Below are 13414 nucleotides of genomic sequence, written 5' to 3'. Positions count from 1 at the left end.
ATTTTTGACTCTGAAATAATAATTGAGAAGTCCACACCACAGTGCTCAGTCACCTGATTAGAAAACCTGTGGCCGAGGTGGAGCTCCAGCAAAACAACAGTCTCATAAATCAGAGTGTCAGAAGGCTGTACCGTGAGAACTGTGTGTGTGTGTGTGGTTTGAGGCGGTTTAAACAAGTACTAAAAGAAACTTTTGTTCTTTCTTCTTCAGGTAAAAAATGAGAGCTCTGAGATGACCCACATTACTGTTCCTCCTCCTGCTCCTCCCTCCCAACAACAACAACAACAACAACAACAGCAGCAGCAGCAGCAACAACAACAACAACAACAACAACAACAACAGCAGCAGCAGCAACAACAACAACAACAACAACAACAACAGCAGCAGCAGCAGCAGCACCACCACCATACACAGCTGATGCTGGCTGGCAGTCAGCTGGCAGGGGTAAGAACACATGCAGGATTGATCTAGATTTAACTTCCATCTTGCTCATTATCTTACATTTCTGTAATATCTTAAGGATATATATCCTGCACCAAATCCCATAGAGAAAATCAAGGATTTAACCTCACAGCAAACAGGAGTGTTTCATCCACTGCTGCCTCCATCAGTATATTCAAATGTTTTTGTTGTGACTTCAGTGATTAAAATCCTTCTTTCATATTCACACAAGTGACACAACTTCACCAAAGAAGGCAGCAGTAGACCAGCAGCTCCTGTTTGTCTGTGAGCTAAAAACGCTGATTTTCTTTATGGACTTTGGTGCAGGCAAGTGAGCTGGTTTTTATGGAGGTGAACTTTTTGTTTAGTGAATAAAAATCTGGCATAAGCCATGTGTTCAGTGAGAGTGAGCATCAGTGTCCGTGTCAGTGAGCCTTGACTGTTCGTCAGTGATGTCGTGACACATGTCAAGTTGTAACTCACAGTAAAAATATTCAATGTTTGTACACTGGTGCCCTTAAGGGTAAAACAGTATTGCATAAGAACCTGCAGTAAAATGGCCCAGTGTCGTGTTCATGTGACGGTGAAATACCTCAGCTGCAGATGGAATTCTTGATTTTCTTGCTCTGGCATGCTTTAATACGCAACTTTAACAAATTCACCTGCACTCTGCTTTCTTTACACTTCCTTTACATTTTGTCTTGTCTTCTCTGATCTCTATCCTCACTCCTTCTCCTCGTCTTCCTCCTCCAGCTCGCCGCTCTCCTCCCAGCCCAGCAGCAGCTGCTCCTCCAACAGGCTCAGGCTCAGCTCCTGGCAGCCGCTGTGCAGCAGTCCAACGCGGCCCACGCTGCTCACGCTGCACATGCCGCTGCGCAGCAACAAGCCAACCAGCAGCAGCAGCAGCAGAACCAGTCCCAGTCGCAGCAGCAGCAGCCAATCAAGCAGGAGCAAAGCATCCAGGCCCCACAGCTGGCTCTGTCACAGCCAATCCAGCTCACAGCACAGGTATGAGGAGCAAGACCAGTTTCAGGTTTTGGGGGTAATGTGTCAGATGTGTCTGATGTGACTTCCTTCCCTCATTTCTGTCCATCAGCGTCGTCATAAAATGTGTTCCCTTTTTCACTCTGATGACGCGTTTTTTACAGGACATCCAGCAGCTGCTGCAGCTCCAGCAGCTGGTTCTGATGCCTGGTCATGCTCTCCAGTCTCCGGCCCAGTTCCTCCTGCCTCAGCCGACACAGGCGCAGCAGCAACAGCAGGGTGAGGAAGCACAACACACCTCTGTTTCTCACTTCTTAAAACATTATAAAGCACTCGTGTTTTACACTTTGGTTATTTGGGTTAACCCTCAAGAATTAATATGTTTTCTTTAATTGGTTTTCACAGGTTTGCTTTCACCAAATCTGATCCAGCTACCTCAGCAAAGCACTGGAGGACTTCTGACGACACCGCCTCGCCTGAGTCTCCAAGCACAGGTAAGAGAATGTTTAATGATGCAATAACTGTGTGAAATTAATTTGATCTATGCTGCAAAGGGAGAGACAAACTCCTAGATTCCTGATGTAGTTTCTGAGTTCACTGAGGATCTTCAACCTTGATTATGAACCCACAGCCAAACGTTTCACCTCATGTCCTCGGCCTTTATCTAACATAATCCACGAATGCATCCTCACACGTGTTCACAGCCCCGTTATAGATTTTTTCATTAATCTGTGATGGAAGTCATGTCAAAATGAAGCAGGTGTTACGTCTGTATGCACGCACAGAGGTGAATGTAAATGAGGCAAAGATATTGTGCATCATGTTCAGTCAATTAGTCGATGCTCCCGCAGCTCACAGGGTCGCATTCCTGCTCTGACGCCTCTGCTATAGTCAAATATTAACAGGATTGTTTTTTTCCTGCTGCTGTTTAGAATAAAGGATGTAAAAGACTGAACTGATTCCCTCATATGTATTCACTCACCAGTGCATTTACATTTAGAAAAATACTTTTTATCAACACTTTTATCCATCTGACTTGTTGATATCTCAATAATTCTTTAAAATTTGGTTTAAAAAAAATTGGTATCCATAATTATTTTAAAAATGTAATATTAAACAGGGTATCCTTTTTAAATTTGGTACAAATGTTCACTTGGACTGTTCTGGTGAGCAAAGCTCAAGGTTCGTGTGTTATCTTATGAATGCCTTAATTAATTCAAGGTCCTATTCAGAAAATGTCTGGGTTGAGTTGGGTTATTTACTTGGACTCAAGGGTTCAAAAATGAGCCAAGTCACTTTGGCTTCATAAATGGCATTTATTGCTTTCTGAGCATGATATCCATTTAAATGTAGTACAAACATTCACTTTTAGGAATTTTGAATGCAATAGCACTGGACTTTTAGAAGAAAATCCTTTCAGATTTGGCACAAAAGTTCACTTGGACTCAAGTATGAACTGGTAAAATCCTGGTGGGTAAAAATCAAGGTCAGTCTGATCTCCAAAAGCCTTTCCGTCTTTGTCATTGCTTATCTTGAGATATTCATTTCAAATGGTTTTTTTTCTCTTGTGAATGTATTTCATAAGAAACCCGGAGAATCCTCTTATATTTAGCACAAAATTTCACTTGGGTTCGAAGATAAACTGGTCACAATTTGGTTGTCAGAGGTGACACCAAAAAAGTCACCATACATGTGTTAAATGAGCCCAGAAAACAAAAGAATAGACTGAATGTTTTGGCGAACTGAGGCAAACAGCCACTGAACACTGAGTACCCTCAGGTTTATGTGACAGTCAGTACATCATATATGTTTTTGTGTCTCCTCTCAGAGAGAGAAGAGCAGTGATGTTCTGATGGCTGGAAGCAGCAACAGCAGCGGCGTCGGCATCGGTGCTTCTGTAGTTGCGACCGGCAGCAGCGGCGGCGTTGGCGTGGTGACTTCTCTGGGAGGCACGTCTGCGTCCGTCAGCACCATGGCCTCCTCGCTGAGCTCCGGCTTGACCTCCGGAGGCCACGGAGGTCACCTGGGGGAAGAGCCCAGCGACCTGGAGGAGCTGGAGCAGTTTGCCCGCACCTTCAAACAGCGACGCATCAAGCTGGGGTTCACACAGGTAAGAAAGAAGCAAGGTTCACAGAGTTAGAGACTGGTGTTTGTGTCCATGTGTGTGTCTGACACTTTTTAAATGTGCTTCTATCAGGGAGACGTCGGTGTTGCTATGGGAAAACTGTACGGCAACGATTTCAGCCAGACCACCATCTCCCGCTTTGAAGCGCTCAACCTGAGCTTTAAGAACATGTGCAAGCTGAAGCCTCTGCTGGAGAAGTGGCTGAGTGACGCAGGTGAGTGAGGAAACTAGAGCCAGTTAAAACAAATGTTTAGTCAAATTCATATTTGCAATAGTGATGATCGAAAGAGTTAAATAAAATGATATTGATTATTTTCCCTAAATCGAGTCCTGGGCCAAGACGACTCACCATAATACAGTTTCCTATACAATAGAGCAAATAATCAATGGAGCTGATTTGCAATGGACAAAGGACCACAAACACACAATACTAAGTCCAGCTCAGGGTTAGCAACTCTTTTATCAGTGTTTCATACTCACTGGGAAAAACAAATTCATAAAGCTTGTTCTGAAGTGTTATGAAGTATTTTGAAGGTTATTCGATGACCATGGAGCAGCATAAAAGAAGGCTTCTTCTTCGCTCATGCTCCTCTATCGCTATCTCTCTGTGTGTGTGTGTGTGACAGAAACCATGGCGGTGGACAGCATGCTGCCCAGTCCCTCCTCCATCTCCTCCCCTCTACACGGACTGGAGGGTCTGCCCGGCCGACGCAGGAAGAAACGCACCAGCATTGAGACCAACGTGCGAGTGGCCCTGGAGCGCAACTTCAGCACGGTGAGAGACTCGACCACCGGCCAACCACACAACTCTATCTTACACTTTAAATCACAAAATTATATTCACTTTTGTCAGTTTGTCTGTGACAAACAATCATTTAGGAGGGTTTATCAGCAGATTTAATCATATTTGTTTTAGTGTTTATTCACTTTAATAGCCACTATCTTGCTTCTTTACCGACACAGAGAGACAAAAAAGGAGAAGCCTTGAAAAGTAACCTTTGTGGTATGTGAAGGCCACCGTAGTTTCCTATTAGCTTAGGAAATGAAGGAGTGAGCCGAAGGGTCTGTATTTTGTTATAATCTGCAATCATTTCACTAAGAATTTGTACGTTTTCAGGCTGCCATAGAATAATACACGATACATGATAATATACACACACCAATCAGCCGTATATTCAATTTCTGCCAATAAACCCTCCTAAATGTTACATTTTAAGGAGATTTATGTGTATTTTATTTATTAATCTTGTGTTTTGTTTTGTCTCTTTACGTTTCTAATCTAATAACCATTACATATCTCCAAAACCTATTATGTACTGCTGCCTGTCATGGCCAGGATATATTTTTGATCTAAACAATTAATCGTAATTCGTTAATTACGATTAAGGTTAAATAAAGAATGATAATGACTCTTTTCTCACTTTTCTCCCCCTCTCAGAACCAGAAGCCTACCTCTGAAGAGATCCTTCTGATGGCGGAGCAGCTCAACATGGAGAAGGAGGTGATCCGCGTGTGGTTCTGCAACCGCCGGCAGAAAGAGAAACGCATCAACCCCTCCTCCAGCACCACCCCTCCTCTGCCCAGCCAGACTTCACCCATCGTGACGCACAAAACCTCCTGCTACAGCCCGCACATGGTACAGCCCCAGCTGCCTTCCGCCGACAATCATCCCACTCTCTGTTTTGGTGTAATTTCAGAGGCTGCTCCAATATTTGTTTCCTAATTTCTTTCCCCCTCACTCGTCTCTTCCCAGATATCGAGTCAGGGTCTGTCCCAGGTCACCACCAGCCTCAGCACAACAGGTGAGCTGTAATTACTGTTTGTGGCTGTGTTGAGCCTCGTCAATGAATTATTAAAGTCCAGAGCAATCGTGTTTTTCGGAGCCCAAAGGTCGCTCGCGGAGAAGATTAAACCGCTGCTGACATTATTTGGAGGCAGCTGGTTTTTTTTTCTGTAGCGTCTCCTTTTTCTGTTTGGGAGTTTTGATGCAGTGCCGAAGAGAAAACGATTTCTGTGAGAGGGAGAAACTGAAATAGGAAACGATAATGGTTCACCGAACGACAACATGGAAGCACTGGTCCCATCTTGAGTTGTTTACCCGTGTGTGTCGTGACTGGTGCTCGTGATTTATAGAGCTGGACGACAGTGAGAGCGATCTCAGGGTTCACAGATATGACAGACGACCTGACAGCTAACAAACACAGCTGGAAATTTATTGGCCCGCTGAGCCGAGGCTAATATTTTCCAAACTCCTCTTACGAGACTGGAGTCGAGTGGAGTCAAAGAAGACACTCGACAGAGATGAACACGTTAACCGTGATTCATTATTTTCTTTTAATAATGTGTTGGAGCTGCTCGCTCTGAGGTGGGGGGCGTTGAATGCAACTTCTGGCAGTGAAATAAATAAATAAAGCTTGAGCCCTGATAATAACTCAGCCTCAGCATCAGAAAACTATCAAATTGTCTGTGAGGCAAGAGTTAGTTTTTGTGAAGTAATTTGTGTAGCACCCACAACGCACCACTCTGTAATCTCACAAATGTGTTATAAAATGACAGATTAGATACGTGTTACAGATTATAGAAAGTGTTTTCAAGATTGGTTATGTTTAATATGTATTTAAGAACTCAAATATTGGTCTGTAATTCTACATAACTTCATAAATGTCGTTTTTTTCTAGGACTTAGAATTCATTCTGGTCCTCTATGATATCATTTATATAGTTATAACTGTCATGGCAGGGCAGTTGGCATTATACATTTACTTCTAAGTGATATTTAAAAGGTTTTTTATGGTTTAATTGTGGTGAAGATATGGGGACATTTGATAGAATTGCAATGGAATTTATCCAGGGAAAAAAATAAGTGAATTTCTTACTCAGTATCCTAACGATTCTTCTCTTCATCTCAGCTGCCAGCTTGTCACCCTCAGCATCGTGCCCCATGACTCCTGTCAGCTCGGCCGCAGTCGGCTCCACCTCTTCTTCTGTGACTCCGCCTCCTCATAGCACAGCCAGCCCCGTCTCTGCCATCCTCGGGGCCCACGGGCTCAACACTGGGTGAGTGATAATTTTATCTTCTTTTAGAAGAGCAGAAGAGCATTAGAATAGATTTAATTACACCTCCATTTGTGTTTGGAAATTATTTTTTGATAATTTCTCTTCACAAATAATGCAAAAACAATATTACAGAATATTTCAATGTGAAATTACCTAATAATATAAGATGAGATTTTATGTACAGCTTATTTTTCAGGGGTTGTTTTCGATTACACCAAACTTCTTTAACTCGACATGTTTTTATACATACACTATATAGTTGCCTGTTCCATCCAAATCCATGCTATCCAGACGTTGAGGAATGTCACACTGTTGTTGCACCCGTTTGGCTGCAATTCTGCATCTTTTTACGAGACAAACACACAAACAAACTATTTCAAATATGTGCAAACTGTGGCATGTGGCCTAGACAGAAAATACTGAAAGTACTGAACAAATATGTGATGCTTAAAGCTGTCTCCAAACACCACAGCCTGTATATAAAGATGCTTTATTCAAATATGGGTAAAATCTCAGGAAAACATGATGTGTAAAATGGTCTTTATTTTACTCCCTCTGTGTTTCCTCGCTAAAGCAGTCTTCATATTTAGTATCTAATATCTAATATCTGCTGCTGCTGTATACACACAAAGGCTCCCTCAGTCAGGACTGATCAATTTTCAGATGAAAGGACGCAGCAGACAAATAAAGTCACATAGTTTCTGTTCGATAATAGACCAAACAGCGGTGGAATAATAATATGAATGAATGAAACACAGCTGTGAATGATACCAGCTGTGTTCACTTTATATCAGTTTAATGTGTTTTCTTTTTCCTCTGCATGTGTGATTGTTCTTGTGTGTGTGTATGTTTGTGTTTGTGTGTGTGTGTGTGTGTGTGTGTGTGTGTGTGTGAATCTGCCATCATCCACATTTCAGGAACACAATGATGGGAGTAAGCACAGGGATGAACCAGGCTCTCATTGGCAGCAATCCCCTGGCTACAATGCAAGGTGTGTGTTTGTGAGTGCGTGTATGTGTCGGTGTGTGTGTGTGTGTGTGTGTGTGTGTGTGTGTGTGTGTGTGTGTGTGTGTGTCGGTGTGTGTGTCGGTGTGTGTGTCGGTGTGTGTGTCGGTGTGTGTGTGTGCTGACTATTCCCCTGCGGCTCGCCGTCTTCCTCATGAGTCTCCATTTCTAAAGACTTCCACTTCCCATTTCACCCTTCATTCATTCTCAAACCAAAATGAATTTCCTAGCAAAGCTTCAGCCAACAGCGAGGCCTCAGTGCTCACTCCTCCTCCTTCTTCTCCTCCTCAGCACAAACTTTTTGAATCACTTTGTATCATGAAAGATTCAATTGGATTCCCATACAATAGCCCTCCATTATCACAACGTGACAAGAGAGCGCCCTCATGGCAAAGATTAGGAGGCCGTCAGGTCAGCTTACAGTAAACAGTTGAACAGGCACAATCCTCCTCCTCTTCCTCCTCCTCCTCAGTATATTTACAGGCCTGTTGGCTAAATATCTCGTCTCCTCTTCCTTTCTGAAAGAGACGATCTGCTGCCAAATCAATTAAGCATCACTAACAATCCGAGCTTTGAATCCATCATGTGCTGCCTTCCTCCAGGCCGCGAGTGTTGATGAGAAGGATACAGCGTGTTATGGAAAGTGCAGCTCTGGCAGCGCCGACGCTGATGGGAGTTATCAGAAGAAAGAGAGGGAGGCTGAGTGAAAAGAGGAGGAGGATAGAGAGACGGTTTAAATGAAGTGTTTGACCAGAAAAGGATTTCTGGTTTGATTCCCGCCAGGAGCCACACGCACTGTGGATGTTTCAAGAGTTTGCTTTTTACTCTGAAGTCACCTCTCAGTTTAATGTTAGGATTAATTAGAGCAACTGATAATTGATTTTGTTTTTAAAGAAAGGAAGCTATATTTATTAGTACAGCACAGTTTTATAAACATTCATTTATTGTGCTTTAACTGGGGCTACTCAAATATTTGGATCAAAATTTAAATCCAGATTATTTCAAACTGCACTGCACTGTGTGTGTTTGTGGGAAATAATCTCCATTTTCATTCTTTTTCATCAAATATTCACCCTTCAGATCACCTGCAGATATTTTCAATTTTTAATCTACATTTTCTAGATTAACTGTTTCCCTTTTTATGCAGAAAGTTTCTCGTATTCATTTGAAAACTCTCTTATTGTCATGTCATTTTCATGAAACACACCTTTAAATATTTCCAAACTACTTCAACCAAAAGACGCAAAAAAGTATGTTTTTCATGTTTAAACATCTTCATCGTCATCATCGTCCAGGTTTTAAACGTCTCCTCTGTCGGCGATGACTCCTTCACTGACCTGTCTTCCTCTTTTCCTACTTTCCCTTCTTATTTTATTCAAATGTCCCTTCCTTATCATCCACCTGCCTCCATTAATCACGCTCTCCATCTTTCACCTCCTGTTTTTACTCTTCCTTCTTTCTCTTTGTCACTCTTATCCTTGTTATTTTCTGTCCCTCTTTCTTTTCTTCCTCTGCACCTTGTCACTTTTTCTCCATCATCTCTTTTTTTGTCTTTCATGTATCTTCCCCCTCCACCTCCTCACTTCCTCTCGACCTTGTCTTCTCTGTCCCTCCTCCTTCCTTCCTCTCTTCCTTCCTTCCAGCTCTGGCAGCCAGCAGCGGTCAGCTGTCCATCTCCAGCCTGGAGGCGGGAGCAGGTCACATGCTTCTGGGTGGACATGGCGGTCCTGCTGTCCCCGCCTCCCTCCGCCCTTCCCTCTTCCTCAACCGCCCCACGCTCCTCCCCATGGTGACCTGCTCCATGGCGACCGCCTCCACAGCCACCATGGGCCTGGTCAGCAGCAGCGGCGGCGGCGGTCTTGGCGGCCCCAGGCTCTGCTTCTCCCAGTCGCCGCCCGCCGGTGCCAGCGTTGACCTCATGAGCCCGACCTCTTGCCCCGAGGAGTCTCCGTGTTCGAGTCCCGCCTCCTTCTGTTCCTTCAGCGAAGCCTCGCCGCCGCCGCTGGGCGGAGCCATGGCCGAGTGATTCCTGACTGACAGCCAAAGTATCCTATCAGAGGAGGAGGACGAGGAGGAGCAAAGAGGGCGTTAAAGGAGCTTTAAAAATCTAAAATTTACAAACCTCGCCTTTCAACCAAAGCCATCTCTCTGTCTGATCCATCTGCGATTTCCTCTCTCTCTCCCCGCCGACGTCCTCCGAAGCCAAAAATATACACAGATGAACGCAGGGAGCAAAGAGAGAGAGAGAGGATGGAGAGAATAGAGAGAACTGCAGAATGGAGGGGAGAAATCTGAAACCAAATAATGATCTACAGCTGGAGACGTGGCACTGAGGAGTGTTGTGTTTTTTTTGTTTTTTTGGCATCGGGGGGAAACGAACACCACGCCTTTTAACGGCTGGAGAAGAAGAAGAAAAAAAAAAACTCTGATGAGGGCAGGGATGAGACCTGGAACTGTGTGTGAAAGATGGGAGGCAAAAAAAAACAAAAAGCAGGAAAAGGAAAAGACTTGTTTAACAAGCGCAAAGGGTCAGGAAGTTGGCTGCAACCAAATTTTTAAAAAGAAAGAAAAGATGCTGGAGGAGAAACACACACCTACAAAGATGAAAACCAAAATCTCCAAATACCAAAAACTGAAAACCAAAAAAAGACAAAAAAAAAACAATAAACGGAGAGAAAAGCTTTAGTTCAAAAAGACTTTTACATTCTGATCTGTCCAGGGTCAGTTCACCACTTCATTCATTCCATTTCACTCAGGATTCTTTTCTTTTAGCAAACACGTTCATGTTTCACAGCTGATCACACATGCAGGGTAAATACCTACCTCTCTCTAAAACAGCTTTACCACCATTAACCTACCTGTCGTGACAACACTGTGTTCGCTTTGTTCAGCCTGGAGTAACAGACGGGTGGAGTTTACCACGATAATCAATATAAAGTCAGGTTAAGATGCCGATCCTCACGTACTTGTCGTATAAATAGAACTTTAACAAAGCTTTACCATGTATGCCTCAGATCTGTGGGGTTCATTTATTCAAGTGATGTGGCAGAATTCACTCGTCCGGCACGTACACAGGTGAAAATCAACTCTACACGGGGGCGAAAATCTGGTTTCGATCGTCTTTTTTAAGTTAAAACTGGTCAAATTAGTTTTGTGTGAAGCTGTTTGTGAAATTTCAGAACTTATTTTCGGGTCACAACAAGGATTTCATCACCATTATTTAGTATTTATACTGTCGACAAAGAGGAAAAACACCCCCCCCCCCCACACACACACACAGAGAGATGTGGGAGGGGTTTACAGTATTATTTATTCTTTCTTTTATTTATTATCACCCCATACCATCGTCATGTCATTTTCCAGACTGCTCATCTACCACCAGACAGTCACTCTTGGATACCAAAGCATCGCCTCTGGCAGCGTTGTCTCTGGATTTGCCCGGGAGACGAGTGTCCAGACAAAACCTCAGCAGTGTCAAAGGGAAGAGGAGGAAATACACACACACACACACACACACACACACTACAACCATAAGAAAGAGTCCAAACCAAAAAAAAAAGAACAAAAGAAAGAGGTGAAGCACTGGCGTTCCCCTTACTGCCCCCAAACCCCTGCCCTCCATCCCTCCCGCCCATCTGCCCCCCATCCTTTGTCTCCAAAGATCACATGAAAGGGCCAAAATAAAAAAAGAAGAGGAAGAAGAGGAGAAGGAGAAGTGGTCAGGAGCAGAGGAGCCAAAGGTTTAAAAAGCTGCAGGGGAAAGAAAGAAGAAAAAAAAAGAGGAGGAGGAGCAGGAGGAGGTAAAAACCAAAAAGTAACCCAAAAACCAAAAGCTACTACTACTGCTATGTATGAGTGACTGAACTGTAACTAAACCAAATACAAACAAAGAAGGGGAGAGAAGAGGAGGGAGTAAGGCCGTGTCTGTCCGTTTGTCTTTAACTGTGATTGCCGTTCTTGTATCAGACAGACAGAAATCGTTCCCTCCCTCGCTCTGCCGCCCACCTCGGCTTTGTTCTCACTTTCCTTTTTCCTTTCTTTTACCTGGATGGAGAAAAATATGGAATAACCTCAACGAAAACTGACTTTGAGAGTATATATATTTTTGTTTTTGCCTTCCATAGTGTGTCTGTTAACTATGTATGGATTTGTCTCATTGCTTTCTACTTATTAAGCGGCGGGCGGGAAAACAGGGAGGCGGGTAGCGGGGGGCCGGGGGTAACGTCTTGCCTATTTTCATATCTTCTTGTCTCTTCGGTTGTGCTCTGGGTTTTTCATTTAACTTCAGTTAAGTTCGGACATAAATGTGAAAATGTAGCTTCCAAGATAAAAAATAATAATAACAATAATAATAATAATCCAAAGTGTTGTGTGAAAAAGCCAAAACAGAAAACCAAAAGCAAAACCTTTTAGACCGTACGACCAAATAGAACAACCAAACCAATGCACAAAGACGTACGAGTGTGTGTGTGTGTGTGTGTGTCTGTGTGTGTGTGTGTGTGTGTGAGTGTGTGTGTGTGTGTTTACATACAGTATCAGTGCGTGTGATTGTGTGATAGTGTAAAGATAATTCTTACAAACCAAATAACAAACATAACCGTAACAAAACAACACACTTTTTTTACACAGTTCAGATAAAAAAAAACTCTGGTCATTTTCAACCTGGACCTGTTTTTAACTCACTCATCACATATCACTTATTGAAGAAATACTGTGTTTAAAAAAACACACAAAAGTCTCAGAAACCAATAAAAAATACCAGAAACAAAACATACAGCTAAATTACAGACTGACATTTGGGATTTCATAAGGTGCTAGTTGAACTGGCTAGCTCTTTGTTAGCTAGGCATGTGTTTAGTGTCCACTAATACTAATTTAAACATTATTGAATTAAAACACATTGAACCACACAGTAGCTTTCACACTCGCAGTGCTGACATCTATTGATTAATTTACCCAGTTTCTCTGCCAATGAATGGCACCCATACACTGGATGTTCGCCGATATGCATGTACACAATATAAACAGACAGGAAATCAGCTTATATAGTGGTCAAAAAAACTCACACAGGGTCCCTTTAAAAATAAATAAACATCCATGTGAATTTCAAGGCAGTTTTTAAGTTGATATCCCACAGTAAATACTTTTCGGAATCAACATAAAACGCAAATATGTGACAAAACTGAGGTGAGAACAAAAACAGGCCCAGGTAGAAACCAATATCCACGGACACAGGTATTGAAGGCAACCAGTGATGAAGATGATATGGGGAGGGGGAGCAGATATCTGAGACGGATTAAAGCCTGTTAACGTAAACTTTTAGAGGGAATGTATCCATTAGTTCTGATAGGTTTTTTGTAGGGGGAAATAATATATGTTCAACTGCTCTTACTTGTTGCTGATGTACAAAGAGGCTGGGACTATAATCCTCGACGATGATGATGATGATGATGACGACCGAAGACGGTGACTTGATTTAAGAACCAAAAGCTTTAAAACTCTTTTATCTCTCACAGGCTTCTTTGTTGGTTAAAAAAAAAGAAAAAAAAGTATTTGTATTTATTGTATACGGGAGGTGTGTGTGCTTTTTCGGGGGATGGGGGTAAAAAAGTGGGTCCGTTTGTATTTTATGAACTTCTTTGTCCCTCATGTTGTTTGTTTTATTTATTGATCCCTTATTTATGTATTTATTGAATGATTCTATTTAAGTCTTTCTTTGTAATAGTTTCTTCACGGGGGAGTGGGGAGGGAGGGGGGGTTGTTGTGAGGCTTGTGTCCGCAGAGAGGGGTGTTCTTGAGATCC

The 13414-nt window shown here is 42.8% G+C and overlaps 1 protein-coding gene across 1 annotated transcript in view; it reads left to right on the top strand.

Annotated features, from left to right (window-relative positions):
- Positions 1-9637, top strand: part of pou2f2a (POU class 2 homeobox 2a) — a gene marked incomplete at both ends in the record, with an annotated part of 58746 nt that extends 49109 nt beyond the window's left edge. The window contains 12 exons of the mRNA XM_083899283.1: positions 211-444; positions 1195-1449; positions 1590-1704; positions 1831-1919; positions 3254-3535; positions 3623-3764; positions 4177-4325; positions 4989-5186; positions 5304-5352; positions 6459-6606; positions 7524-7597; positions 9255-9637. Of these exons, the coding sequence (XP_083755409.1) occupies positions 211-444; positions 1195-1449; positions 1590-1704; positions 1831-1919; positions 3254-3535; positions 3623-3764; positions 4177-4325; positions 4989-5186; positions 5304-5352; positions 6459-6606; positions 7524-7597; positions 9255-9637 (2118 nt within the window). The remainder of the gene's footprint in view (positions 1-210; positions 445-1194; positions 1450-1589; positions 1705-1830; positions 1920-3253; positions 3536-3622; positions 3765-4176; positions 4326-4988; positions 5187-5303; positions 5353-6458; positions 6607-7523; positions 7598-9254) is intronic.
- Between the last annotated feature and the right edge of the window lie 3777 nt (positions 9638-13414).

Source organism: Microchirus variegatus (assembly GCF_963457635.1).
Source record: "Microchirus variegatus genome assembly, chromosome: 13".
NCBI classification, from domain to species: domain Eukaryota; kingdom Metazoa; phylum Chordata; class Actinopteri; order Pleuronectiformes; family Soleidae; genus Microchirus; species Microchirus variegatus.
The sequence above is the reverse complement of the archived record's forward strand: the minus strand, read 5'-3'. Positions and strand labels throughout refer to the sequence as shown.